This window comes from Lonchura striata, chromosome 26, assembly GCF_046129695.1.
Source record: "Lonchura striata isolate bLonStr1 chromosome 26, bLonStr1.mat, whole genome shotgun sequence".
Classification (NCBI taxonomy): domain Eukaryota; kingdom Metazoa; phylum Chordata; class Aves; order Passeriformes; family Estrildidae; genus Lonchura; species Lonchura striata.
The window spans coordinates 5,623,560-5,647,560 of NC_134628.1; the positions used below are offsets into that span (position 1 = coordinate 5,623,560).

The window sequence follows — 24,001 nt, forward strand, 5'->3', positions numbered from 1 at the left end:
CATGGTGGCCTCTGTGTGTGATAACCTGGACTTGACCAGATGGTTCACAGTCCCTGTGTTTGGAGAGGGCTCAGCTCTGTCCTGGGCTTTGTCATATGGTACCTCCAAATGTCCCTTGTGGGTCAAGGTTAAGATGTGCTGAGAGCCAAAAAGGTGCTGGGGGAACAGTGGCCCTGGTGTGTATTTTAATTCAAGGAAAAATGCTATAGAGAATCACATTTATCTTTTCCCCTGTGTGTCTGTGCAGTGCCTCACCTCCTGCCCTGGGCCTGGCACACCTGGCTGGCATTAATGCAAACCTTGGCCACACTCTGTTTATGTATGGTACGTGGCAAATAGTGAGGCCAAAACCTGTTTAGCCTCTTGGCACCTCAGTGCTTTGCTGAGTGTTCCTGCCCTGCAGAGCTCTTCAGGTTTGCTGAACCTGACTCTCCCTGGATGACTGTGTTATTTTTCTAAGCACTGAGACCCTGTTCTGTGCCTGGCAGTGACATTCCTGCCCCCATGCAGGTCCCACCACAGCAATTCTGTCCATTTACCAAATGCTCAGAACAGGCAACCTGTCCTGCACTTTATCACAACAGCAAAACACGTATGACTGACAAGGTTACAACTAGCAGGGATGGCTTGGGTTTCTGTGTAGAACCTACAGGCACACCCTGACATCCCAGGGTGAAGTCATCTCAACAAATGTTCCTGCAGATCTCTCACCTGGTCCTTTCAGCTCTCTGGACCAATCCTTTTCTTAAACACTTGGTTCATTACCACAGCCACGACTGAAGAGCAGCTCTGTGAGATAATTTTATGGTGGCTCCTTGCTGCTGCTAGACAGAAGGGAAACAAGTAGTCTCCTTGGACAATAAGAACAGAAGGTGTTACTTGACAGCATATAAAACTTAAGACTTAAAAATACAAACTTAAGACTTGAAAATGCAAACACAAGACTTGAAAATACTTGAAAATACAAAATGAAGATTTGGGCACCAGAGAAACCTGCAGACAGTCAAGCTCACAGCACCAAAGAGGCAGGTGAAAATGGACCTATGGAAATACGACAGGCTAAAAACTTTAAAGGCAGATGATTGAATGGAAAAGCCAACCAGCATGCTTCCTGTGGGTAGCAGGTCTCCTTTCCCTACACTATTCTTTTTATTGGATGACTCACTACAGTGTCCCTGTCCCAGCTTTCCCTGGTCTCTACCAGAGGCACCTTACAGGCTGCAGGGCTCACAGACCTGTGGCAGCACTGCAAATTGTTAGAAACCTAAATCTCATGGTTCATGTACAAGGGCCAGGCAGCTCTCCTGAGAGCAGAGGTAATTAAATTTTGCTCAGTCATGCAGATAGAGAGAAGCAGCTCTTGATAATCCTGCCTCTTGTCCTTGCATGTCTTTGTAACACATTCTGTGGCAGCTGGCTTGGCCTCTCCAGAATGCACGAGCTGGAAATGCACTCCTGCAGAGCACTGGGGGAGCTGAGGACACTCCTTCGGCTTCAGATGCTCTGTGTGGTTTCTGTCCTCAGAAAAAAGGTGTCATGGAATCACAGAATTACAGAACCACAGGATGGTTTGGGTTGGAACAAACTTTAAAGGACATCTTGTTCCAAGCCTTCTGGGCAGGGATACTTCCCCCTAAACCAGGTTATCTCCTGGCAAAACCACCACCACCAGCACAGTCCCCTTAGGAAAGGAATCATCATTTGTTAAAGGAAAACATCTCATTCTGTTTCTACAGCTTCACTCATCAAATCTGCATGAGTCTTTCTGCAGAGATGAAGGCCTGCAGCCTACACCTTCACCAGGCTGGCCAAACAGTGCCAGCAGCTGAAGCAGCACCCTCACCCCTTCAGCAGCCGCTGGCTCTGGCAGATCTCCCTTTGCTGCGTGCAGGACTTGCAGCTCTAACTCAAAGGAGGGAACCAGGACAGGGCAGGCTCAGCCTCCTGCTCTGGACAGTGTCACGAGTGGAGCTAAAGCCTCACCTCCCCCTGACTCCAGGTACAGAGGGCACAATCCCACAAGCCACCAGCAGAGTCAGTAATGAAAACAGAGAGTTCTGATGGCCAATTCGTTGTAGATAACAAAAGACTGTCCCCAAAAGGTCAGATTCCTTTACTACATCTTACACAGGAGAGACTGAGACACAGAACTGTGATGTGAGCTTTCAGGGCTGAGGACTGAGAGTTAGTTTCAGGTCAGCACTCTGTCCAAGGCTAGCACTGGCTCCATCATCCCCATCACACACGTCTTGTGCACCTGCAGAGCTTTTTCTCCCCACTCACATTTCTTTGGTGACATGCTGTCCCATTCTCATTCACAGTCCTCCAGCCAAAACATTCCCTTCCTAGCATGGATGAGCTCTGCAGCACATCAGTGGGTTCACTACTTGCCCCCTAGGAAAAAGGCAGCTCTTCTCCATGGAGAAAAGGAAGTAGAGAGGAAGAGGCCTGAAGGTGAAACCCCCCATATCTGAAAGAATCAAGACCTGTGGAAGGATCACAATTCTTCAGTCCCAGCGGGTTTGGGATGGCACCGCAGAGACTGATGCAGAGGGGTGCTGCCAAATGCCCCCTAACACGCAGGGCATGTGTGGTGCTCCAGGATCTGGTCCTGAGAGCAGCTCCGAGATCCCCACGGGTGTCACCACAGCCTGATCGTGTGCCTTTGTCACCGCACAAACTTTTCACGGGTCCATTCCACCATCTAGTGGAGATCTCTGAGAGGACAGAGCGCAGCGAGGTGAGAGGGCAGGAGCTGCCACAAGACACAAAACCATAGGACAACTAAAAATGGAAACGACCTGCAAGATCATCAAGTGCAACTTCTGCCTGAATGCGACCGTGTTCACAAAATGTATCATGAAGTGGCATGGTTACTCATTTTTTGAACCCTTCCAAGGGACTGTGTCTCCACTACTGCCCTGAGCATCCTGCACCAATGCCTGCCCACTCTTTCAGTAAGAATTTTCCCCTAATATCCAACCTGAACCTCCTCTGGCACAACTTGAGGCCATCTCCCTTTGTTCTGTCACTCATCCCCCCGGTTGCTTCTCATCAGATTTGTGCTCCAGAGCACTGTACATGTAGGAACAGCTCTTGTTCCTACATAATTTTGTATCTTATTCAAGTTCTGCCCAGATCCTTTGGTTGCTCAGGGCGACAGATGTGTTTACTTTGCACTTAAATGAAAACTTGATCAAGTTCAGAGCACAAGTGTAGACTAGTAAAAGGGTTTAAACATTTTACACAAACCCTGATTAACCCTGTAAATACAAACCTCAAGGAGCCATACAGAAGGCTCACAGGGAGCATCCTGCTGTGTGGAAGTGGGACTGGACAGTGCTTGACACGCCAGTGACTCCAGATCCCCCCCTGTGAAGTTTAGATCAATCACGAGGTGAAACCCAGTGATCAGCACACAGGGGGAACCAAACACACAACAGCTTCCCCGGTGTTTTCCAAGGCCTGACTGGCACTGGATCCTGGCTTTGAACCACATGCTGATGGGAATTGGTTAGGAGAACCTACAAATGGGGATTTTTACAGTCACCTCTATAGAAGGAAGTCCAGTATCCTACCTCACATAGTACACACCTGCATTACTAAGGAAGAAATTCCACCCCAAACCACTGAAGAAGCCTTTCAAAAGACATTTGGATGATAGCAGGAACTATTTCATCACCACTTCAGCAGTCACAGAGTAAGAACTGAGGGTGAATCTAGAGTAGGGCAGCTGACAATCACCCTCATGCCTTGATTTTTAGCTGTCTACATTATTCTATACTTAAAAATCAGCCAAGATTTTGCAGCTTTTCACAGGTACTCAGAATGCACTTCACCAGCACATGAGATGATCTGCCTGGAGGCGTTCAAGATGAGGCTGGACAGAGCTTGGATCAACATGGGATAGTGGAAGGTGTCCCTGCCCATGGGAGGGAGTGGAACAAGAGGATCTTTAGGGCTTCTTCCTACCCAAACCATTCTGGGATTCTGTGACTCCAAGTCCTGTCTGTCCTTGGTGCTACCCAACTTCTGCAAAGCCTTCTGCTGCTAACAAGGGATCAGGGTGGATGGGGATGGTGGCAGGGATGTCCTCACCCACACTGCTGCCACCTGGGGCATGTGCAGGGCATTTGGAGTAGGGATCAGTCAGAAGAGCATGAGCTGACACCCACCCAACATGATGTGAGTGAGACAGGTGCTAAGTGAACATATCAGACACCTGTGGTGATGAGCAGCACAATAACAATAAAGACAATAAAGTGTTTTCTCCTCAGTGCTGCCCAGTGGTGGGGTGGCAGCCAGCCCACCCTGCAGAGCCCAGGGGGGCTGCAAGCTCCTGGATATTCTGTCAGGAACACTCCAGTGCAGGGCCATCTTTAGCTACTTCTTTCACAGAGAAAAGAATCACTGCCTGGAAATGGTATCTCAGTCCCAAAATCTTGTTGCAACAGGTCATCCTGTCACCTTCAGGAGGGACTATGTAAGAGGAGGCTGTGAATGTCCTGACTGGAATAACTGCATATATGTATCATGCATAAGATATAATTTGTTATCACTGCCATTAATATTACATACATGTAACATCACAATAAGCCTTTCCCTGTACAAGCAGACCCCTAAACTGCAAGGAAGTTCAAGAGAGTGTTTGAGGATTCCAGTCTGTTCATTCCTTGTATAATCCCAGTAACACATTAACATTCCCCAAAGCTATATCAGTTTTCCTAGCAATGTTTTACAGTTAAATTGTTTTGTTGTGAATCAAATCCTGTTAAATAAACAGAGCAGATCCATTTCATCTCATTTCACATTTCTGAAAGGGAAATATTCAGTCTGTATTTTACTGAGAGCTGAGAACAAGGCACTGCAAGGGCAAAACTGACTGAGGGCAAAATTAAGGGTGAAACACACGTACCCACACACACCTTCACCCTCTTCTGCAAAAAGCAGATGTAATTTTGCATAACTTGAGATATTTGTGATCTGACTTTTCTGGGTCAGTGTTATTCCACACCATTTAATACTCACAATAGCTCCCACTGAGTGCAGTTTTCTCCTGAGCACCACGGGATGTCCAACCCCTGAGGCCTTTAATGAGGCACTGAGAAAAGGATTTGTGTGTGCTGAAGTTAATGCTCACATCGAGGTTACACACATCTCCACAAGAATGGACTTCCCTTCAGCTACAAGACACGTGTCTTGTGCCCCACTCATGAAATGGGAAAAGCTGGGATGTCTAAAGGCAGTCCTGGGAGAGCTCAGCCTCCCTGTGCCTCATCAGGATGTGCCACCAGGCAGTGACAGTGACAGCCCGAGCACACACAGCCCTTGCCTGCTGTCACCCATCTCACCGCCGCCAGACCCACAGCCACCATTCTGCAGAAAAGGTGCTGGAAATGATTTTTTAATATTTCCCACTTAGGAGCTACTCATAGGACAGCAGAAAATAAGAACAGTCATTCATGGAGAAACATGTCAGCATGGCCAGGTAATCCTGAAAGCAGATGTTCCTCCAAGAGGGCAGCAGGGTCACCCTGTGCCAGCAGCGAGGGGACAGCCCCAGCCCAGGGAAGGCAAAGAGACATCTCTGCCCACAGAGCTATCAACACTCAGGGGCTGTGTCTATGGGGGAATGTGCTGGCAGGACACACGGACACCACAAAATGAGACCAACACGAGAGAATCCAGCTCAGGTGCAGCTGAGGGAGCTGGGAAGGGGCTGGAGCCCCAGGAGGGGCTGAGGGAGCTGGGAAGGGGCTGGAGAATCCCTGAGGGAGCTGGGAAGGGGCTGGAGAATCCCTGAGGGAGCTGGGAAGGGACTCAGCCTGGAGAAAAGGAGGCTCAGGGGGGACCTTGTGGCTCTGCACAGCTCCTGCCAGGAGGGGACAGCCGGGGGGTCGGGCTCTGCTCCAGGAACAGGGACAGGAGGAGAGGGAACGGGCTCAGGCTGGGCCAGGGCAGGCTCAGGGGGGATTTTGGGAATTTCTTCACTGAAAGGTTGTCCTGTCCTAGACTGCTCAGGGCAGTGGTGGAGCCCCCATGACGCTGTTGAGGCAGGACGGGAATGAGGAGACTGAGTCAGAAGGCGAGAGTAAAACTGATTTATTTCAAAATGCATCGCTCTTTATACAGAGCTTCGTCCAGGCCAATTCCATTGGTCCTGAAATAAAAACAAAACACACCATTGGTGTACAGTGCATGATGCACAGTGGTAGAACTTGACTATAAACAATATGAACAACAAGAGAGATAAAGAACCTTATTTACATTATTTTCCAACACATTCCCAGGCTTCTGCCTGGTTAGAAACTCAGTTTCTCTCTTTGAATCTGAGACCTACACCCCCATCCCTGGAAGCGTACAAGAAAGGTGTGGATGCGGCACTTGGGGACATGATGAGGAGGTGTTAGCTCGTAAGTTTAGCACCTGGGGACATGATGAGGAGGTGTCAGCTGTAGTTTGTACTAGGCGATGTTAAAGGCCGCTCCCACCGGAGCGCACCCCCCGATGCCGGGAGCGCTCCCGCTCTCCGTGAGGCGCTGAGGGCGGGCGGGGGGCGGGGCTACCGCGGGCTCCGGCCCCGCCCCGCGCAGGCGCAGAGCCGCAGCTGGGCCTCACATGCGGCTCCCAGCCGAGCCGGCGGGGAGTAGCAGCGGCGCCGCGCGCGCTCCGCACCTCCCGCCCGCTCCTCCCCCCCCGTGCGCGTTGTCCGCGCGCCCGGCGGCCGCAGGTGAGAGCGGCGGGCGGGACCACCCGCGCGGCGGTGCGGGGGGGGTGGGGAGCGGGAGCACGCGGACCCCGCGGGCCTGGCGGCGGGGCCGCGCGGGCGGCGCGCGGCGGTGGCGGGAACTGGCGGCGGGCGGAGCGGGCGGGGCGCCGGCCCTCAGCGGCGGCGGGAGCGGCGCGGGGGCCGCCGGCAGGGACGGGAGCGGCGCGGGGGTCGCTGTCCGCGGCGGGAGCGGCGCGGGGGTCGCTGTCCGCGGCGGGAGCGGTGCGGGGGTCGCTGTCAGCGCTGTCAGCGCCCCCGTGGCGGAGCCCGCGCTGAGGCGGTGCCGGTGTGTGTCGCGGCCAGGCGCGGGGCAGATGAAGTACATCCTGGTCACGGGCGGCGTGATCTCGGGCATCGGCAAGGGGATCATCGCCAGCAGCATCGGCACCATCCTCAAGTCCTGCGGGCTGCATGTCACCTCCATCAAGATCGACCCCTACATCAACATCGACGCCGGCACCTTCTCGCCGTACGAGCACGGTGAGTGCCCCGCGTGCTCGGTGCCGGGGCTGTCCCGGCTTGCCGTGAGTGGTCTCCTCTGTACGAGCCTTTGTGCCGGTGCTGAGCCTGCGGCCGGCTGCTGGGGCTGCTGTGCCCACAGCACGGATGTGCTCTGGGCTGGCCTTGCTGCTGCCTCAAGGGCTTCAGTCCCTCCCTGTGTGCTGCTCCTCTCGGTTATTGGAGGCTTTTAGCTCTGTTCGCCGCTCCTAAACTTGCTGTGGCAATCAGGGAAGGAGTTTTCTTATGTTGAATTCTTCCACATGCCTGACACGTGTGCCTGTGTGTGTTTCTGTGCCTGCAGGAGAGGTGTTTGTGCTGGATGATGGAGGGGAGGTGGACCTGGACCTCGGGAACTACGAGCGCTTCCTCGATATCCGACTCACCAAAGACAACAACCTGACCACGGGGAAGATCTACCAGTATGTCATTAACAAGGAGAGGAAGGGAGATTATCTTGGCAAAACGGTCCAAGGTGATGCAAAACTTTTTTTCTGGTGCTTAGGAGTGCCTTCTGTATTTCAGTCCTGGCTGGATGCTTTTGCCTTTCATCTTTGCTTGAGGCTCTGCACCATCCTGCTTGTGTTTGGACTATGCTGGGCTTGGCTCCAGCTGTCTAATGTACCCAGGGATAAATGTGAACAGACTTCAGACCAATACACTTTGGGGTTGTTGGTTAAAGTGGTAAATGCTTTTATTAATTCATATTATTAGAAAACCCAAAGGATTTGTATCAGATCAGTCCTTTCCATTTTTAACCACTTTCCACAGCTGGTTGACATTAGGACTTTTACAAACAGCTTAAAACAGAGTAACTTTCTCTGCTTAGAGCAAAGAACAGTTTGTGCTTGAATTTTTCAGCTTAAAGGAAATGTTGCTTACGTGTGTTTAAGTTAAGGCAGGGTTCAATTTCCTGCCAAGGCACTTGAAAATCACAGCCAAGAATAATCACTTCAAAAATCCATAGTTCTTTAAAGACAAAAATTCCTGCTCAAGCCCTGTGGGAAGCACTGGCTAGTGATTGTCAGTAATTTGCTCTCTAATGAGTTAAGAGGGAGAAACATATGGGGGCTTTAACCCCTGCCTGGGTTTCTTTTCCAGTTGTTCCCCACATCACAGATGCCATACAGGAATGGGTAATGAGGCAGGCACGGATTCCTGTGGATGAAGATGGCATTGAACCCCAAGTTTGTGTGATTGAGGTTTGTAACTTCTAAAAAGTAGGTAGTTTTGTTTCTTGTATGCAGTAAACTGATCTATATGCATATTTTGCATTTTTCTTCACAGAAATGTTCAACTTTGTGTGTTATTGAATGGGTTAAAAATTCCCCTTGTTAACTTTACTTACTCTAATCTTTTGAATTGCAGCCTGCAGCTGCCTCATGAGGGGCAGCCCCACAGGACCGCAGGGAACAGCTGGAGCTGTGTCAGGGGAGATCTGGGCTGGAATTCAGGGAAAGGTTCTTCCCCCAGAGGTGCTGGCACTGCCCAGGCTGCCCAGGGAATGGGCACAGCCCCGAGGCTGCCAGAGCCCCAGGGATGCCCAGGGTGGGATTGTTGGGGTGTCTGGGCAGGCCCAGGGGCTGCACTCAGTGGATCCCTTCCAGCTCAGGATATTCCATGAATTAACCTACAGAATGAATTTTTGAGCTCTTGTGCCAGTCTGAATTAATTGTGCTGTGCCCTCTTCTTCCTTGGTGTGTAGAGGGAGGGGAGGTAACTCCCTCTCTAGAAGCAGTTGTCTTTCCTCCTCCAAGTGACCAGTTCTAGCACAGATCTGCGACAGGGAATGGCACCAGTTAGTGGTGGCATTTCTCAGTGAGTTTATGGAACATTCTGCTGCCAGAAGGAGATGGAGCAAGACGAAGGCTCTGACACTGCTGAGCTGGCTGCTGGGATATGCTAACACAGGAGAGGGAGCCTGTCACAGAGCCCAGGTCATAGTGACTTGGACTCTGCCTGCAGCTTGGGTGCCAATTTCTGTGCCAGGACCACAAGCCCAGATCTCAAGTACCAAGGAGGCACTGTCTGACGGGGCCTGGGAGGCTCCAAGTGTAGTCTTGCATCTGTTCCTGCATGTGTCCACTCTATATAGTTCCTAAAACTTAACAGAAATTTTGCTTCTCACTGCCACCTAATGTTCATAAATCATAATTTTCACATCCAAGTCTTTTCTCTGAAGAGAAAATAGAAGTCAAGCTGATGTTTCTGGAGAGGTGCTGCCCATAGGGGAAGCTGTTTTTCTTGTGGTTTTTTGATTTGTGGGGAAATTATGACGGTAGAATAGTACCTGGAGTAGATTGTTAGGTATATTTTCATGTCTCTAGTGTACACCTCAGGTGCTGTTTTGGCAGTAACTGTAGTTCCAGTGTCTGTGTGTTGCCAGCTCGGGGGCACCGTGGGTGACATCGAGAGCATGCCTTTCATCGAGGCCTTCCGCCAGTTCCAGTTCAAAGCCAAAAGAGAGAATTTCTGTAACATTCATGTCAGTCTGGTTCCCCAGGTAAGGACCTGAAACATTGCTGGTCAGAGGCTTCCTCAGTCCAAAATTTCCTACATAGGTGTTTCTGAAATGCTGTATCTCTAAGTGCTGTTACTTTTGTATTTCTGTGTATATGTAAACTTCTGGCAGAAATGCAGAGATTATATGCTTGTGTATTTAAAAAGTCTTATAGGAATTGAACAGGAACCCTTCAAAGGATATAAACATGTAATAAAGGCTTCGGAGTTGCAGAAATGCAGCATGAGCATTTCTTGTGTCATACTGAACTGGATTTGACAGAGGAAATGGATAATTATGGAGTGCAGATCAATCTTTGTTCTCTTTTCCCTTTTTCCCATTCTGTCCAGGCCAGGTGATTTATAGAGAAAAATAAGAAATACAGAACATTAGGTATTTGGAGGGAGCAGTGGATAAACCTTAGGCTCTCTGTCCCTCTTCTTCCTGCACTTCAGTGGGCAGATTGGGACTTGGGTTCCTGCTGTTGCTTTCAGTCCTGGGGATTAAAATGGGCTACATGAGGTTCATGTGAATTGTCCAAGAACTGAGTCAAAGTTTTTATGAAATGTCTGAGAGTCCTGATTAACCTGCTGAATCATTGCTGCTTATCACAATCTGATGCACCAACTGCTCTTCTCTGACCAGCCAAGCTCGACAGGGGAGCAGAAGACCAAACCCACCCAGAACAGTGTTCGTGAGCTCAGAGGTCTCGGGCTCTCTCCAGATCTGGTAAGGTTTGTGTTGCATGGCTTTGAATGTAAAAATCTGGCATGTTGCAACAGCAGTCTTGTCTAAGTAATGCTTAATTTGAGAGCTCTTGTATAGTGGTGATAAATAAGGAAAAGAAATAGACTTGTGTTTTTTTTTTTCTCAAATCGCAGAGACTGCACAAAGCTCTTTTTAGAGGTTTGTTTTATGAATGCCTGAGTGTTTCTGTTTGGTGTCACAGTCCTGATGTTGCTGCTCTGTTAGATTGTTTGCAGGTGCTCCACTCCACTGGATACCTCAGTAAAAGAAAAGATTTCCATGTTCTGTCATGTTGAACCAGAACAGGTAAGGATTGCTGTCTGTGCTTCCTTGCAGTAGATACTGGAGCTGTTTGTCAGATGCTGAGGGGAGTTTTGTCTACTGCAGCAGTTGTAGCTCTGTTCTGGTAGCTGCATAATTCATTTGCTGCTTTGTCTTGCCTCCCTTCCTGACACATGGACCAATTCTTTTTGTGTCAGCACCCAGGTTTTCTTGTAAGGTGATTGGTGCAAGCTTAGAGGATTCTATGGTATCCAAGGTGATTTCTGAATCACTGTTTTGACCTTAATTACACATTGTGTAATTAATTACACATTGTGAACAAAGTTCCACATTCCTCCTGTGAACGTAGAAGAATGAGATTTTCCAGTAGAGGTGAAAGGTTCTATGACTATACTTCATACACTGCTCTTTTCACAATATTATTCTTCTGCCCAAGAATTCTTGAGGAGAGATTTCACAGGGAGGTTGAAATGGTGCTTGGGAGAAGCATTGCTTCACTTGAAGGTTGTGATATGTACAAATTCCACTTTTGCACGATTCTTTCTATACTGAGACTTGTAATACAAGGTGGACCTTGGAAAATAGTAAAAAGTATGTAGACTGAATTTTAGCACTTTCCAATCCAGCTGGAGCTGGAAAAATGTTGTCTTTTTGTGAAAGACCAAGTATATCTTTGCAATCCCAGGTTCTGTCAAGTAATTTTTATTAATCTGTTCTACAGCAAGACCAAACTTGACTCCTGCAATTTTGAGCACTGCACTGCTGGCAATAATGTTGATGTGTCATCAGTAAAATATCTACTTCTTGTTAGCTAGGAATTCAAAATAAGTTGGCTCTTGTCCCTTTCCAGGAAGTTTAATGCAGTTCTATGTAGTTGTTGCTCTGGCTGCTGTTGCACTTGGATTGAGAAGTGAACAGCACTGAGGGTAAAAGAGGAAGATTTGCAGTTAAGGAAGTTTGACTGGTACAGATTTCAGTACTGAATTCTGTTTTCATTTGAGTCAGTTGAAATAAGGATTTCAAAAAGTTTTGCCAGTGTGTTTTGGATCGTTGAAGTACAGGTTCATTATTAATGGACAGGTGGCAGTTGTCCTGAGCCATCTTTTCCCATTTCAGTGAACTAGAACTTTTGATGTAGATCTTCCTCATTGACCTAAGAGTTCTTTGCTCATAATTGTGTAATCCCAAATTTGATTAGGGACATCCTGTAAAGGTTTTTTTTTTTTTTTTGCTGTATGGGGGTGACAGATTTCCCTGGGTTTCACTCAGACTGGGAGCCCTGGTTAGGAAGGACAGTGGTGGGGAGGGGGAAGCTGTGCCTGTGGCAGTTTGACTGTAGCTTCACTTGGGATTCTGTATCACAGGAGTCTCTTGGAGTGTTCTTTGAACTTTGCTGAGTGCTGCTCACGTAATGTGCTGGGCAGCTGACTCCTGCTGTGTGTTACTGTGTTATAGCCCTTCCCAAGGGGCTCCAGGGAGCAGCAATGCCTTGGAAGTGCTGAAGAATGGCTTTTTCAAGCATAAGGAATTGATATGTTATTCAACACATTATTGCCTGGAAGTCTAGGTGGTCATACGGTTTTCTGCTAGAGACAGGAACTCTGAATATCTGAGTAAAAATGATTGTACAGGCACTGGATGGCTGTGTTTTAATGATACCCTTATTTTATGAACAGGTCATTTGTGTTCATGATGTCTCCTCCATCTACCGGGTTCCTCTGCTGTTGGAGGAGCAGGGAGTTGTGGATTACTTCAGGCACAGGCTGGACCTTCCCATCGAGAGGCAGCCCAGGAGGATGCTCATGAAGTGGAAGGAGATGGCTGACAGGTGAGCTGCACTGCTGGGCACACTGCAGCACACTTCCGGATTGGTTTCTGTTCTTGGCTGTTGCTTTTTTGAGATGATGAGTGTTATTCCCTATTCCTCAAGTGTTCTTACATGTTCACATTGTTTTTTTCCTTTTCCTCGGAGCCCCATCCAAACCTTTAATGTTTCCAAGGTGGGAAATCCACGGCTGCTGTAGATGACCTGTGCCAGTGCCTCATCACTCTCATTGCACAAAATTTCATCCTTCTATCTAGCCTAAATCTCTTCTGTTTTAGATTAAAACCATCACCACTTGTCCGGGCACAACAGACCCTCCTAAAAAGTCTGTCCTCATGTTTCTCATAAATCCTCTTACTGGAAGGCTGCCATAAAGTCTCCCTGGAGCTTTTTCTTCTTCAAGCTGAATCACCCTAATTCCTTCAGACTTCCTCCATAAATTCCTGTGAGATAAACTTAGTGAGATCCTTATCTTATGGTGGAAGTGTACTGTCTGAGTCAAACTCATTTTCAAGTAATGAAAAGCTGGACAGCTCTGCCCTCCCTTTTTATAAAAAAAAAAACCTCTTGGTAACATTGTAAAGTGTTGAAATCCTTTTGTAGCTATGTGGACATGTCAGGAGTGTCAAAGAACATCTTTGAGTGTGCTTTCAGGCAAGTGAGACGAGTGTTTGGTACCTGTTCTGAGACCCCTTGGACACTGGGTTTTTTTCTTGTGAGAAATAGACTCAATGTTCATGGGGAAATAGAGTATTTTCAGAAAGGGTTTGAATGTCAGCAGAAGCCTTAAATATGTTTGTTCTTATAAGAAATTAATTTTCAAGATCTGGATGCTTTCCTTGATTTCTGTGCCTGACGTAAGCCAGCCCTGTCAGTAGCATTTCCTTTCATGGGGAATGCTCTTGTCACCAGCTGGGCTGAAGGTATTTAGCAATTCTGAGAGAAACTTTAAACAAACTCTTGGCTGTGGCCAGGAATGCTGTGTGAGTTCTATGCTGCCAGGTGCTGGGGATTGAAAGTGGAGGCAGCACAGCCTCAGGACTGCAGAAATGCTCTGTGTTTGTAGCTGCTGATATGAGCTCAGCAGCAGTGTGGGAAGATGCTGTGCAGTAAAACATACACCAAGCTGTGCTTTGATCCTCTCCTAGGAGTTCACTGTGGCCTTTGAATCTAATACAGCTTCCTGAAAAGGCAGCTTGGATCTGCTCAGAATGGCTTTTCATCATCAAGAGAGATGAGTTAATTTATGTATGGCTTTCTGCAACTGTTCTCCTCAGTCATTGTTCTGGTTTTGATCTTGCTTTGATGTTTCTAAATCATAATTATTATAAAAGGTCACTCTTCCAAAGACGTCAGCTCTGTTGGACACACTTAGGAGAACACAGCTGTTTGTTCCTTGGAAAGCTGAACAGAATGGAAGTGACTTCCTTCCCTCCCTGTTACTGCTGCAATAACCTGTGTGTTCTGCAGGTACGACCGTCTGCTTGAAACATGTTCCATTGCACTGGTGGGCAAATACACCAAGTTTTCTGACTCCTATGCATCTGTCATCAAAGCTCTGGAGCATTCTGCCCTGGCCATCAACCACAAACTTGACATTAAGGTAGGGATGGGTCTGAGTGTGGGGAAAAATCTCCACCCATCCTACTTCCACCTGCAGTGCTGCCTATCCTAATTCAGATTTTCACAAACCCATAGACAGAAAGGGAGAAGTGATTCAGCCACTGAACATCCAAATTATCCTTGCATCAAAAGAGGTGTTTTGATTAAAAGAGCTGTTATCAGGCCTCAACCAGCTTCAGAGCAAACCAGCCTCTCCTCCTGTGAGCTCGAGAGGATGGAATCTCCTCAGTGCTCACTTGTTGTGTGCTGAGCTGTGACAGTGATGGATGGACTGGAGGGGGACACTCTGCTTTCATTTCTCTGACACTTGTTGCAAGTGACTTGTTTTGGGGGTTGTTGCTGTTAACCTTGTGGAACTCTGGTTTTGTGATGCTCCTGCCTCAGGCTTTATTAAGGTTTTCATGCTGGTTTGGATGCACAGATGCTTTCAGGGGTCTTGATCATAGCTGAATGCTCTGAAGAGGTGAAATATGTACTTGTTACTAGAAATTTTATTTTCATTTCAATAGACTTGTAAATGTCCAGCAGTTGCATGATGTCAGTGAGTCATGGAAATATGTGGTTGCTTTTTAACAGTACTGATCTAGGTCAGGCTTTCCTTTCAGCTTCCAAAATCAGCAGAGGTGCAAATAAGCAAAACAAGAAAGACAGGTAAAGTACAGACCCTGTACGTGCATGTGTTGGTATTCCCTGGCACAGCTGTGTCTGAGTGGCTCAGAAGTGAAGTGAGCTCTGTGAGCCTTGTGCAGGGAGATCCCGTGCTGAAGAACTCAGTAGCTGTGGTTAGTTAAAGAACTGGTTGGTAGTTTTGCAATTTCTAAAAAACAAACAAAAAAAGGACAAAATGGTTCCTTAAAAGGGTTCGCAGCCTGCCAGAACATCCAAAAGTTCAGAGGTACTGGAATGCTGGAGATGAGAAAATGGAAAATGTGCAGGTTTTTTTTCTATTGTCATAACACCCTTTAATTACAGCAGCCTGTGTTTCACCATAGCCTATTTCTTCTGCAGTGCCTCTTGAAGGAGATGTTTATTTGATGAGAGAGGGATAGTTTTTTCCCCCCTCGCTGTGGTGGTTTGAGTCTGCACAGCCCCCTGTTCCCACCTTGCATTAACACCTCACATTGAACATTACAGGCTGGGGCTCAGGGACTTGGTGTAAGTCACAGCAGAGCTGCAGAGAGGGGAGGACGGAGAAATGGGTTCTGTCTGTGCACCAAGAGCAGGATGGTGAGGAAAGGAGTTTTGTTGGCTAACAGATGGGAAATCAACCCAGAAAAAACTATCCATTAGGAAACAAATCCAGAGCTGTCCAGGAGGAATGATGGTGTCTTAATTTAGTGAGGATTCAGGAGGTCCTGTACACTCTTGTGGTAATCTCTCATCATCCTTTTTTTGGATTTCTTCCCAGTACATTGACTCTGCTGACTTGGAGCCAGACACTCTGCAGGAGGAGCCTGTCAGGTACCACGAGGCGTGGCAGAAGCTCTGTGGTGCTGAGTAAGTTCTGCTGTGGCCCTTTCCTTGGAGAATGTCTGATAAACTGTTTTCAGCACACTCTGGTGAGGCCCCAAACACCTGTCAGGGGTGTTTAGGATAAGATGTTAAATGGAGAATTGTTAAATCAGTGAGGGAGGTGGGGGACATGGGGGGAAAAGCATTAGTATGCAGAGGAGTGCCAAGCATTAGCACAAAAACAAGAACAAGTGGGGCTTGTTACCCCTCAGGGCAGCAGGATTTGTGTGAGAGCAGAAGAACCTCCTGCAGAGTTTGGTGTTAGGAGAACCTGACATTTAGCCAGGGGTTTCCTCAGCATGGGCCTGGCTGGGTGATGTGTTTGCAAACATCTTTGATGCAGGGTGTGTGAGTCCCACAGCATGAACCATTTCAGCATGGTAACCTGTGATAGATTTGGGATCTCTCTTTGGGAAGGTAAAATTGGCATTTATGAAATATTTCCCCCTCTTTATGTGATGACAGCTCATGTGAAGTCATGTGGAAACTGCTGCAGCCAGGCCTTGCCACGTGGCTACTTCAGAGCCCTTTTCAGGAGAGAGGACTTGCAAGGCCAAGATTTCATGGGAGGGAGGTGATTTGTGGGTGTGTGGTTTGGGGCAGCCATGCTGAATGGCATCTTTTCATCCTCATGCAGTGGAATTCTGGTTCCTGGTGGATTTGGTGTTCGAGGGACAGAAGGCAAAATTCAAGCTATTTCCTGGGCAAGGAAACAGAAAAAACCCTTTTTAGGTGAGAAACGTGTTTCATCCCTAAGAAGAAATAAAAGAAAGGAAATTGAACAACAGCCAAACTGGTGTGCAACAGGAGCTCCCTGATTTTCACTGGTGTCTGGGATGAGCAGTTCTGCAGGCAACTGTCTGAGGAAGGCAGTGATCTGTGCTGAGCAGGGAATGCAGCCTCAGCCCTGGTTAGCTCTGAAGTGGTCAGAGTTGGCTGGGATGTGCTGAGAAGGAGTCTGTAATGAGGGGATAGCAGTTCTGGGCATGTTTCAGATCAGGCTGTGGTGATCTTGGCACCAAGAAATCTGAGACTGCATTTCAGTGAAGTGTCTGTGGTGAGAGGCTCAACTGGTGTATGAGCAGAGGGGATGGGAAAGTGGGGAGTAAAGCTTGTCAGGACTACAGACCCCTGAGTCCCAGTCCAAGATCTGCCTCGTGCAGGTTTTCTGTGACTCGGGATACTCTGTGAGGGTGTGTGGGCTCAGAGTTCCTGTCCTGACCTGATCCATGTCCTGCCTTTCCTCCACAGGAGTCTGTTTGGGAATGCAGTTGGCAGTGGTGGAGTTTGCTCGCAGTGTCCTTGGTTGGCAAGGTAATGGCACAAAACTTCCTACCTTTGGTCGTTTCTTGGGTTGCTTGAGTAATACCTGTGATTTTTTTTTTTAGATACTGTGTTTTTTAAGTTTTTCATAGGTAGGTTTAATTTTTTACCTAGACCTGCAAAAATGCCTATCTCTTTTGCTAATTCGAAGTAAAAAGAGCAATTTCCTTACCCTATTTAAATAAAAATCAATGGAGTTAGTCATGCTTATAATGACGGAAAGCTTCCTATTGCTCAACATGAGATTGTTAGCTCCTGAATGAAACACCTTGGCAGCTAAATTCCCACTGCAGCCAGTGGGAAAAAACCCAAAAAACAATTCAGCCAGCCAGCAGCTGCAGCTCCTTCAGTGAGTGGAGTTACCTTCTGAGCCTCACTGCTTGGATTGAGCAGGTCCCTGTTAACAGAACTCCCTTCAGAGAGTGCTAAATTGAGTTCTCAGCCTGACTGTTTGATTCTATCCAATAATGAGGGTGGGGAAAAAGGAGTTTCTCCACCATTCTGCTCCTTTCCCCCTCCCTGCCTTTATTTCTGTATTTGAAGGTGTTGAACGTGTGTTTTTCCTGAATGAGGGTGGGTTATCCTACAACTTTAGCCTTTGAAATGGACACTGAACAGTGCTGACAGCCCTGTTCTGCTGCCTGGGGTGTTCTGTGCCTGAGGGGGCTCAGCACAGCTGGGGATGAGGAGCAGCTGGCCCTGGGGCAGTCCTGGAGGGGATGCCATGGTGTGAGCCTCTCTGTGTCCTCACTGCTGAATGTTACCTTGCAGATGCAAACTCAACAGAGTTTGACCCCAAAACTTCTCATCCAGTGGTGAGTTTATGGTGATTTACTTGTGATATCCTTACTTGACTTCCCTGCACATCCCTGGGCATGATTGCCAGGGGAAGCTGTGGCTGCTCCTGGATCCCTCAGAGTGTCCAAGGCCAGGCTGGACAGGACTTGGAGCAGCCTGGGACAGTGGAAGGTGTCCCTGCATGGCAGGGCTGGCACTGGATGAGCTTTAAGGTCCCTTCCAACTCCAACTGTTGTATGATAGCTCCAGACAGACCTGAATTCCTGGGAGCATTTGTGAAAGGCTCTGTGTTTCTGGTCAAGGGTCTGCCATAATGATTGGCTTCTCCTGTAATTTAAAATGCTACTCAAAGTGAGGAAATTATCAGAAAACAATTTATGACGTTATTTATTAAAGAGTGAGCAATTCTGATTTGGGTTTTTCCATAAATTTGCTTGTTTGTTTAACACTGCAGTTCAGTAAACAGCACAGTATTGGTGTGTGCAATCTGTGTAAACTCTTGAGTTCTGTGACAGGTCCCTGAATATCCTCAAACCTCCCATACATGTCCTGTGCAGCCTGTACTGAACAACTCAGCCAGCTAACCTAGTTCTCTTGGTCTGCCTTGTCAAGACAGTGTTCCTGGGGCAGTTTTCTTGGTTTTTTGCATGAATGTTGGTGGGATTTCTTTTTATGTGTCAGAGTCTGCCTGTTACTGTTATTCCTCCCTGATTCTCACCTCCCTCTGAATTCTTTCCACAGGTCATAGACATGCCAGAACATAATCCTGGGCAAATGGGTGGGACAATGAGGCTTGGCAAGAGGAGGACACTTTTCCAGACTAAGAATTCAATCATGAGTAAGGCACTTCTTGCCTCTTCTGGAAATGTTTCCTGGGAATGGTTTGCATGTGTGTGGGATGGGGAAGTGAGACCTGGGCATGTTGAAGCATCCTTGAATGGCAGGTGTTCACAGACTGTTCTGGTGGGGAATGGGGATCTGGGAATTTGATCCCCTCCAGAAGTAGCAGATTCTGAAGGATGCTGACAAGTGAATGTGCTAAAAGCTGTGATCACTGCTCTGAGGACATCTTCCTTCTGCTGCAGGGAAGCTGTATGGAGATCATGATTTCTTGGAAGAGAGACACAGACACAGATTTGAGGTAAAAATGCTCATATTGGTATTGAGCTTTCCTGTGTAATCCAGACACAAGAGATCCTGGCTTGTCTTGCTTTTGGTGTTTTAGGTCAATCCAGAACTGAAAAAGTGTTTTGAAGAGCAAGGTCTGAAGTTTGTGGGGCAGGATGAGGAGGGAGAGCGGATGGAAGTGGTTGAGCTGGAAGGTGAGTCCTGAAGCAGTTGGTTTGTGGGTGTGGGATGGACAAGGGAAAGTGTTGGAGTGTAATGGAGCAGGTTTTCATGGGGGAACCGTTCACACTGTCTCAGTTCCATCCATAAAATGATGGTAAAAATAAAATAAAATCCCATGTTGCTGTCCATTTATGGACAAAAATGGAAATGATACTTCCCAATCATCAGGGCTTCAACATTACCAGGATTTTACCTGCAGCTCAGCCACAAGCTTGAGAGACTTGACTTGACTGTTTTGTTTGTTCCTCTCAGAGCATCCTTTCTTCGTTGGTGTTCAGTATCACCCCGAGTTCCTCTCCAGGCCCATCAAGCCATCACCCCCATACTTTGGGCTCCTCCTGGCATCTGCAGGGAGACTCACCCACTACCTGCAGAAGGGCTGCAGGCTCTCCCCCAGGTGGGTTTAAGACAGATCCCAGTCAGAGCTGTCACAGGACAGTGCTGCTTCCTGCAGGATAACCCAGAGCTTCCTTTTGGCACAGAGCTCCTGGGGATATCTTGGTATTGTTCCACCCCTTCTACATTCCACCCCTACTGCTTTCCACCCCTCTTTCCCCTCTCTGTGTTGAGGCTGACTGTGGGCCCACAGCGCTGTCCTGCACAGAGGCCCTGGCTCCAGGGAGAGGAGATCTGCAGCCTTGTGCTGTGTCAGTCGGGGTCTTTGGGGAAACTGAGGTTGGCCCTACTCTTTTACATGACTGGAGACCTCGTGGCCTTTTCCCTACATTCCTCACTCAAGTCCCACATACCAGCTTAGTCCATAAGAAACTTGTTCCTGTTGCTGGTTTAAAGAACAGACCCTGGTGGTTGCAACCTCTTTTTTTTGGTTTTTTTTTTTTTTTTTTTTTCCCTGACTTCAGCTTTCTTTGTTTCAGTTTGCAAAGCAAGTGGTGTTTTGGGTGGATTTAGTGGCACAGTTACTTGGTGCTGCTGTTCCCCAGTGCCTGCAATTCCCTTTGGCACTCAGGACTGTGCAGCAAACACTTGGTACTGGTCTGTTCTCCTCCTCACAGAGAGCATTGAGGGGTTGCTGAGTGGTGACAGGCACTAAACAAAAACCAGACCAAAGGCAGAGGAGAATTAGCAGTGCCTGTGTCAAACCCAGGCAAATACAATGCCAAAAGGAAGGTGGTTGCTTTGTGGGCTGAGCTGCTGTGCAGCTGCACCATGGGATTCCTGTGTTGGTGCCAACATCAGAGTGGTCAGGTGTGGTCCAGAAGAGTTTCATGTGTGAGGCACTCTCATTTCAGTGCCTCCAAGGGTGGAGGGATATTTTAATTCTCTGTTTTTGCACATTTGAGTTTGAAATGGCACCTAGCAGCAGAGGAGCTGAAGTTTTCCCTGTGCTGCAGCATCCCCATGGATTTTCTGTCCTTTAAAGCCCTTGTGCTCCCTTAACCCCAAATCTTTTAATCCTGCAGGGACACCTACAGTGACCGGAGTGGCAGCAGCTCTCCTGACCTGGAGATAACAGAGCTGAAGTTCCCTTCAGCAAATCATGACTGATTCCTGGTAATGTTTAATGACCTCAGCCTCTTCCTTTTGGAAAATATTTCTTGGCCAGTCTTTGCTCCTGGCAACTGAGCAAAGAGTTTTGTGGTAGAAAGCTGGGGCACCATGAGATGTGCTGGTGCTCACATGTGTTCCAGCCATGCTGAGGGCTGGGTGTGCAACAGCTGGGGATGGGTGTCCCCTGAGCAAAGTGACACACAATAAAATAGAAATACAAACAGAGGAATTTGGGGTTAGATTGGGATAAAAGCATTAGTGGAGCACACCTGAAAATGAGGGCAGAGCTGCACAGGAGGTTGCTGGGTTTAGGAAATTCAGTATTTTGCAGTCCCTCACCATAGTAAAATAATATCTTGGAAGTATCCGTTGTGTCCATCTCCTGGGACAGCAGTTCTGTCAGACCTAGGGCTCTGTAAGGGCTGCAGCTGTTACAGGGGTGTGAAAACTGGATGTACACAGTCCTGGGAAGGAGAAGACACTAAAACCTGGCACTCGGACTGCACCAGCAAAACAGGCAGACTTGAAATTTGCATTCTCCCTCTGTGCAGTGGGTGATCATGGATGTGACACCTGCCCCTGCTCTGGCTGGTTTGTGTGGGGGTTTTGCAGGAGTTGGGCAGCATCTGCACACACCTGTGGGGTGACAGCAGGGCTCCACTGCTGAGTGCCAGGGCACTGAAGAGGTCCAGCCCTTCCTTCCTGCCCCTTCCTTTGTGTTACTGACACTTGCAGAGTGGCTGCAGAGGGAAAGCAGGGTCAGCCCCAGTCTGTCACAGGAGTGCTCCCCATCCCTGGGCGCAGCACTGGGGCCAGATGCGATTGCTGGGTGTTGGGCTGTTCCACAACACCAAGAGCTGAAGAATTCTCCCTGTAAATTTTGATCCTAAAGGTGCTCTGCACCTTGGTCTCCCTGACAGTATTCCCTAATGGGGCAGGTCTGGTGGCTTGGAGGAAGCTGTGGGGAGGGTGGCAGTGTCCCTGGGACTTGTCTCAGCCCAGCTCTCTGAGGGCTGCAGCACAGTGAACATGTTGCTTTGTGCTGGCCATGGGCAGGGGTTCGGTCCTGTGCTCTGTGTGGAAGGAGCCTGTGTCCAGGGGAGCAGTCCAGTCCCTTTGGAGGTGCCACAGTGCCCCTGTGAAGGTGGCAGACACCCGAGCTGGGCACAGGGCTCTGGCCAGGGCCCACGTGTCACTCTGCTTCCAGTGCTGTGCAGTTCCAGCCTGTCAGTAATTCCTGCTCCTTTTCTCTCTCCCTCTCCAGGTGTGTCCTTGCTGCGAGAGGAGTCTCCATGAGGTTTTCCAGGTGTTCTTACAGCAGTAGCTTCAACACCCTCAGCTTTGAGCTTTCCTAACTTATGGGTTTATAATTTTTGTTCTGAGATCCTGTCCCTTATTTCCTCAGCTCTTCCTTTATTTTCTCTATAGATCTTGGTTATTTGTGGAGGAGAGTTCACAGAGGCCCCTCCCGACTTCCTTCAGTTGCACCAGCTTGGAGGTCGAAGCAAACTGGAGTGTGGGATTTGCTGTGTTCAGGGGAATCCCATGGCACACGTCCTTCCCAGTGCAGGGTGCCTTGGACAGTGGAGTTGCTTTCTCCAGTCTTCCTGTTCCCTCCTCAAGCTTTACTTACTGATGAAATTATGGATGGCACAAGATTTTGGGGGCTGGCTTAGTGTCTGTGCTGCAGAGAGGGCTCTGGGCAGCTTCATGCAGCCTTTTTGTTCGTTTTTTTTTTTTTTTTTTTTTCAGGGAAAAGGGAAGGGGATGATTTTTGGTTTGTTTCTGGTTTTTTTCAGTAGCATTTGCAAACCTTTGGCATTGGTGCTCTTGGGTGCATTCATTGTCACTATGAATTTGTAACCAGGAAGATGTTCCTGGAATAGTGTTACCCTGGAACATGCTCAGCTCTGGCTGACATGTCACTGCAGGGATGTGATTAACTGGGATCAGGTGGGGTGGCAGGAGAACAAAGCTGCCAGGGCAGCCCTGACCCCAGGGGTCCGTGTGAGCCCTCCCTGTGCTCCTGGAGCTGCTCCCGGGGCTGGGAAACTCCGACCCCTTGCATCAAGGGGGAGGTGAGAACAGAGTGAACCACTGAACCACTTCCACTGCTGCCTTGACCTGTGTCCCTGGCCTGGGACACAGCAGCTCCTGGTGCTTTGTCGTGGATTTGAAGCGGAGCCTTTTGTTGCCTTTTTGTCCACGTTGGAGCCATGTCCTGGGCTCCTGCAGTGGGAGCCTTCCTCCTCCAAGGGCTGTTCTGAGCGAGGGCTCAGCTCCCCTCGGCGTTGCTGCCTGGGGTGGTGGCTGCTGCTGTCCAGCTGGGTGCTGCCGAGGGGCTGAGCTGTCTCGGTTCCCTGCCTGCTGCAGCCATGGAACAACCCCTGTGTGGCCTTGGAGGGGGAAGGAAGGAAGGAAGGAAAGCGTCTCCCGTGTCTGATGTTGCACGCTCAGACTTCAGCAGCTCTGTGGATTTTGGGAGAGCTGCATGGTCACACCTGGCTGAGCCACAAAACCAAACCCTGTCCCTCCCCAGCCATCTCCTCCCCAGCCCCCCTTGCTTTAGTCCTCAGTTGTTTGAAATATTCCCTGTAAAGCTGCTGTGAGCCCGGAGAGCTTCGAGCATTCCTGATGTGCCAATTCCAGCTGTTGTGCAGGAATTCTCCAGTTGCAGTGCTCTGCTGCTGCCCAGTCCTGCCCTGGCCTGGCTGTCCTGGGGCAAAGTGAGATCCTCTCTCAGCTGCAGCACAACTGTTTTTTTCCTCCTGAAATGTTTGTTTTGGCCAAAACTGTGCAACTGACTCGGTCATTAAATGCTCATTTGTAATAAACTGAGTAAAGGCCCCTGAGCCTGCTCTGTTCCTGCCTGCTTTGAGGGAGGGAAGGACTGAAGTACAAAAATGCCCAATCTTGAATTAATCCCCTCTAAGCTAGCAAAAATTTGTGAGCTGTATTCACCGTGGATTTAGACTTTAGTGGAGCTCCAAAATCTGAAGTTCTGAGCTTCCTTCCAGCCTTGGAGAAATCTGGGGAGCCTGGGCTGAGCCTGCAGGCTTTGCAGGGCAGAAAAGGCTTTCCAGTGGCTCTGGGCTGCCCTGGGAGGGTTTGTCCCACCCCCCTCCTGCACAGCTGGGATGTTTCTTGCCCGGTGCAGGACGTGCAGGACCAGGCCCATGGTCAGAGCTGTGTCCCTGGGCCACGGGGGGATGTGGGGCTGTCAGTGCCACCACGGCTCCCCCCAGAGCAGCCTCAGCCCTGGCTC

General features: G+C 48.8%; 1 protein-coding gene across 2 annotated transcripts; it reads left to right on the forward strand.

Annotated features, from left to right (window-relative positions):
- The first annotated feature begins 6,624 nt into the window (after positions 1 to 6,624).
- Positions 6,625 to 23,588, forward strand: CTPS1 (CTP synthase 1). Of its 2 annotated transcripts, none has more exons than XM_021554801.3 (19): positions 6,625 to 6,730; positions 7,073 to 7,249; positions 7,572 to 7,742; positions 8,369 to 8,469; positions 9,654 to 9,770; positions 10,413 to 10,496; positions 10,740 to 10,820; positions 12,473 to 12,624; positions 14,092 to 14,224; positions 15,653 to 15,741; positions 16,394 to 16,488; positions 17,008 to 17,070; positions 17,851 to 17,894; positions 18,619 to 18,715; positions 18,963 to 19,018; positions 19,103 to 19,199; positions 19,480 to 19,624; positions 20,649 to 20,739; positions 22,001 to 23,588. In XM_021554801.3, the coding sequence occupies exons 2-18, from the start codon at positions 7,084 to 7,086 to the stop codon at positions 20,731 to 20,733; spliced, it is 1,776 nt and encodes a 591-aa protein (XP_021410476.1). In that variant the 5' UTR covers positions 6,625 to 6,730; positions 7,073 to 7,083; the 3' UTR covers positions 20,734 to 20,739; positions 22,001 to 23,588. The 2 variants fall into 2 exon arrangements, with proteins under 2 accessions (XP_021410476.1, XP_021410477.1); XM_021554802.3 differs by having other exon boundaries at positions 6,637 to 6,730; positions 15,653 to 15,705.
- Positions 23,589 to 24,001: the final 413 nt, after the last annotated feature.